This window comes from Dendrobium catenatum, unplaced genomic scaffold (assembly GCF_001605985.2).
Source record: "Dendrobium catenatum unplaced genomic scaffold, ASM160598v2 fragScaff_scaffold_55, whole genome shotgun sequence".
NCBI classification, from domain to species: Eukaryota; Viridiplantae; Streptophyta; class Magnoliopsida; order Asparagales; family Orchidaceae; genus Dendrobium; species Dendrobium catenatum.
Window position 1 is genome coordinate 589,895 of NW_021318517.1, and position 4,974 is coordinate 594,868.

Genomic DNA, 4,974 nt, shown 5'->3' on the forward strand with positions numbered 1-4,974 from the left:
CCATCCGATCGATGCTTAATCACTGATTCTCATACCTTAAATTCAGAAAATTCAAACCTTGACCTAATCAATAAGACAAACTCGGCTTCAAGTTGGAAAAAAATAACCCAAAGCTTGACATCTCAAATCAACACAGCCAATCATATCCCTTACATAATTTTTATGTTGCATTGATTCCATATGGCTTTAATGAAAAGCCAGCCTAGAGTCATTAAAAAGGAGCAGGAAGATAAGAACACTTGCCATGAGAGAATGACAGAAGTTGGTGAGTTAGAGAAGACGGTAGTGGGTCTCATACATTAATATAATCCTGGAAGATGATGGCTTCCTTTTGAACAGAAGAGAGAGGTTTCACACAAGTTTCGGCTTCGATTCTCTTACTTAGCTTCACTTCCTTACAATAGAAAGTCCAACCTCGCGCGATCTTCTTCTTCTTCTGGAGAAAAAGGAAGAAAACTAATAAGCTTTAGCTAAAAGGTAATGAGTTCAATACCTTTCTTGATTTGAAGATTAGAAGTTCGCTATCCCTTGTGATCTGAAGATCAAGAGTTCGAATCACATGTGTGTGTGTGTGTGTGTTTTATACTTTTCTGTATTAATGGTGCTTATGAATTATGATTGGATTGTAATTATACTTTCTCTACATGTTATTATTTGATTAATCATTTTGTATTTGCTCTAATTATTTCATTAATCTTGCTTCACAGATCCATGGATTCGCAAGCAGCAGCTACACGTTGGCTTTCGGAGACAACAGTAAGGCTTTCATTTGATTTAACTTTTCCACTTAAACAAAATCTTTATATGAGAATATGATGAATTTGTTTGATATTTATAAAAGGGAATGCTGGATCCATGCTATCACCAATGGGAACTGAGCTCCCTGGACCATCTCTTATGGGATGATCTGCACCAAACACTCTCATCTGAGAGCTATTCCTTGAAACCTCCTGCTACAAGCATTACGTCCAACGCTCATAGCTGTGGTTCCTCCATAGACTCCTGCAGCCCCATGTCGGCCGTCGAAAGGCCGAAGAAGGTACCTAAAACGTCATCGATGAGCATACTCTCATTCGGCAACCCAGACGTGGGCATCAATAAGCCCACACTGTACAATAACCTGGTCATTGGAACTGTGAACACTGAGAATAGCTTGAAGAGAAACTATGAAGCCATGCCGGTTATTTCTCAGGGGGGCAAGAAGGTAGCTGGAGTCATGGTACCGAGGCCTTCTTCGCATAACCAAGATCATATTTTGGCAGAGAGGAAAAGGAGGGAGAAGTTGAGCCAGAGGTTCATAGCTCTTTCAGCCATTGTTCCTGGCCTCAAGAAGGTAATGACTTCTCCATTGTTATACAGATCTAGCATTATTTCAATATTTAAGAGGACTATACTTACTATAATATACATTAGAGAATTGAAAATTTAAAAATTCATATTAAGTCTTTATGCTGTTAAAATCTGACAGATGGACAAAGCATCAGTGCTAGGCGATGCGATCAAATACCTAAAGACACTGCAAGACAAAGTGAAAACTCTAGAGGAACAAACAGCCAAGAGAACAGTGGAGACTGCTGTTCTCGTGAAGAAGTCTCATATCGCGGCCGAAGAAGAGAACGAGGCTTCTTCCTCAGATGAGAACTTCGGCGGAGACCAATCTCAGCTACCTGAGATTGAAGTTAAGCTCTCAGACAAGACATTGCTCATCAAAATCCACTGCCAGAATAGAAAGGGAGCGTTGGTTTGTGCTCTTTCAGAGATCGAAAAGCTTCAGCTCACAGTGCTGAGCACTAGTTCTGTGCCTTTTGCAGCTTCGTCTCTTGATATCACGGTGACGGCTCAGGCAAGTTCTTTTTTGGTGGCATTTCGTCGAACAGCTTTGTTTTTAGAGGGATGCTCTTGTGAAGCCCATTTTTCTCACAGCTAATGACCTCTAATTTAAGTGCTATTTATTATTATCAAAAATATGGGCTATTTCACAGTATCCAATCAAACCTTTGACAATTTATATAAGTAATATTAATCTACCACAAATTTTTAAATTTCACCTTCCGTATCTTTTAATTATGATAAATTCTTAATAATTTTATTATAATATTTTTAATATATCAATTTGATAGTTAAAAAAATATGAATATTAATTTTAAAATTTTAATATATATATATATATATATATATATATATAAAAATTAAAAGATTTATTTTATATAACAAAATATTTTGTTAAAATTAGAAATCAATAAATATTTTTGATGATTTTAAGCATTGTTTTGTATTTTTTTATAATTTAAACCTCTTGTAATTTTTACAAAATGAATTGGCTTTTTTATTATTTTCGTATGAAACACCTTATACAATTGTTTTTTTCCATAATCTTAACAGTTCTTAATAAATAAATAAATAAATACATATCTGAACTGTTAAGATTTATTTATTTATTTATTTATTAATTTATTAATTTATGTTAAGATTTATTTATTTATTTATTTATATCAGTATTCAATCAAAGGTGATGAGGATTTCCTTAGAAAACTTTCAGAGAGGAACTCTTTATACTATTTCTGAAATAGCTTAAGTGGTTCTTACATTAACATATTTATGATATATTATGGCACAAAAAAAAAGTGATAGAAATATTTGAGATTTTGAATTATCGTGAAGGAATTAATTAGTTTTAAACAAATAGTTTCTCAGTTTTCAAATTCTTATTGGTCAACAGATCAAAGTTTGGATTTTTCTGAAAATTTCTAGTTACTTTTGAAATTGTTTGCAGATTGAGGAAGGGTTTTCCATGACAGTGAAGGATCTGGTGAGGAAGCTAGGTTCAGCTTCAGGGCAGTTCACTTAATGAAAGCAAAGCAGCTCAAACGCTAGTTATTCTGTACTGTTATGTGTTTTTCTCAGCTTTCTCATTAAATTTTCCATAGTCTTTTTATGATCATTAGTCCACAAGGTAGAAACTTGGGTCTAATGGTTGATTAGACTCTAGCTTTTAGTCTTTCGTAGGGTTTGTTGCTTTTGAAATGAGGCCATAAATGAATCTTCTCTGCATAGAGCTACGTGTATTTAATTATGTATTATTATACATAATATTCAGCATACAAAAACTCACAAAAATAAATAATAATACATCGTGAAATGCATGTAGCTCTATCATGGGTAGTAATTAATCTCTCCTTGAGGAGAAAAGGCCACCATTTACCTTGGTTTTGATTGTTCCCATCACCACTTTCTCTTTTATCCTTTGATCGATCTCCTTTATTCTTTTTTGCATGGTTATATAAGCTTTATGACCATGTTGTGAGGAGAGAAAAGCTTTGCCATTTTAACTATTTTGCAGGCCTAAATGTTGAAATTGGGTAAGTTGTTATCACCAAGACGCCATTTTTGAAAAATTATGGATTGAGCTAAGCACATACATAAAAAGGTATGCAAATCTATGTACTCATTTCCCTCTATGAGTTACATGAATAATAACCACTCAGATTTTTTTCTTTCCCAATAAATGACCATGCACTTGCCTCATTCCTTTGTCCTCTATAGCCCCTACTCTTTTTCTAAAGCTTGAAATCATGAGATGCATGAAAATGGTGGCTTTTTCTAATTTTGAGAGATTTTCATAGAGGCCTTATTAATTTCAGAAGTTTTAATCGTTGTTCCTTTTTTAGGGGTGTAATAAATTGGTTCCTTTGTAAACAGTTGAGTCTTTTTTTGAAAAAAAATTATTTTGTGCGGAGTCTGGATGGAAAGAATCGTCTGGATTGTGAGTGTACACATATTGTATACATAATGTACACAGTGTGTGTCGCATCTATGTACACACTATGTATAGTATGTGTACTCTCATATTTTCAGACGTACGATTCTTCCCGTCTGGACTCTGCACATAATAATTTCTCCTTTTTTTGCCACTTGTGTGTAAAAAAAATGTCAGAGGATCACTCTCCTTCTACTTGCTTTGATTTGTACAATAAATTTCCAAATAATGGTGTCATATTTGATGGAAAATTTTGCTTTTGGGGTATCTATTTGTAAATAATTTTTTCGGTCTTGGCCAGAGGTTTGATTTCGCATGCTTCCTGTATACTGAAGGGTATTTACCATTTTGTAACTTAAAAAAAATCCTGTGACAAGTTCCAAGCAAAGATAAAAAAAACAGACACAACTCTTTAATTAGGATTTAGGAGTCTCTTCATGATAATTACTTATTATCTAATATTAATGTAATGATGAAGCTTTCTGTTTAGCCTTTTTGGATTATGTGATCATGAAAATAGATATACACTTTATTATTATAATGATCGCCTGACAGCTCAAAACTACGTAATAGGCCAGGGACTGGGTTGGTTGATGAAGTTGAGAGATTATTAATGAATGTGACAGCTTGATGTAGACACCCTACTTAATTTTTTTTAATTATTCGTCTAATTGACAATAACAGATTATTTACTTAGAGTTCATGAGTTGGAAGCACAGAAATAAATGTCATTATTATACAAAAAATTAAAAAAAAAAAAAATCTTATTATAATATGTCCAGTATTATCTCAAGATAAAATATTGCTATCCTTCATCTTAGGCTTCTTTTCTTAATGTTTTCTAAAGCAGCTTTTTAGTACATAAATTTTTAGTTTAAAAATTATTTATATAAAAAATCACTTTAAAAAGCAATAAGAAAGTCGTCCTAAATGAAACCTTAACTTAGGCTTCGTTTGGGATGACTTTTGTTCTCCTTCTTGAAGCAACTTTCTAGTAAAAAAATTACAAATTTTCTACTAAAAAGCTGCTTCAAGAAGCAGAAAGAAAGTCATCCTTAGGCTTCGTTTGGGATGGCTTTCTTACTACTTTTTAAAATAATTTTTTAGTATAAATTTTTTATTTTTGTACTAGATAGCTGCTTTAAGAAGCAGTAAGAAAATTGTCCCAAACGAAATCTTAATAAAGTTTACATCACATACATATCAGAAGAGAAAAA

The 4,974-nt window shown here is 33.0% G+C and overlaps 1 protein-coding gene across 1 annotated transcript; it reads left to right on the forward strand.

Moving 5' to 3' along the window:
* Positions 1-262: 262 nt before the first annotated feature.
* Positions 263-2,848, forward strand: LOC110093619 (transcription factor bHLH18). Its single transcript, XM_020818562.2, has 5 exons — positions 263-477; positions 708-756; positions 842-1,333; positions 1,469-1,843; positions 2,774-2,848. Exons 2-5 carry the CDS (start codon positions 712-714, stop codon positions 2,846-2,848), a joined length of 987 nt encoding a protein of 328 aa, XP_020674221.1. The 5' UTR covers positions 263-477; positions 708-711.
* Positions 2,849-4,974: the final 2,126 nt, after the last annotated feature.

Coding starts and splice junctions, on each gene's coding strand:
- LOC110093619 (XM_020818562.2), top strand. CDS start 712: ATGGATTCGCAAGCAGCAGCTACACGTTGGCTTTCGGAGACAACA. Junction 1,334..1,468: donor TTGTTCCTGGCCTCAAGAAG/GTAATGACTTCT, acceptor AAAATCTGACAG/ATGGACAAAGCATCAGTGCT. Junction 1,844..2,773: donor ATATCACGGTGACGGCTCAG/GCAAGTTCTTTT, acceptor AATTGTTTGCAG/ATTGAGGAAGGGTTTTCCAT.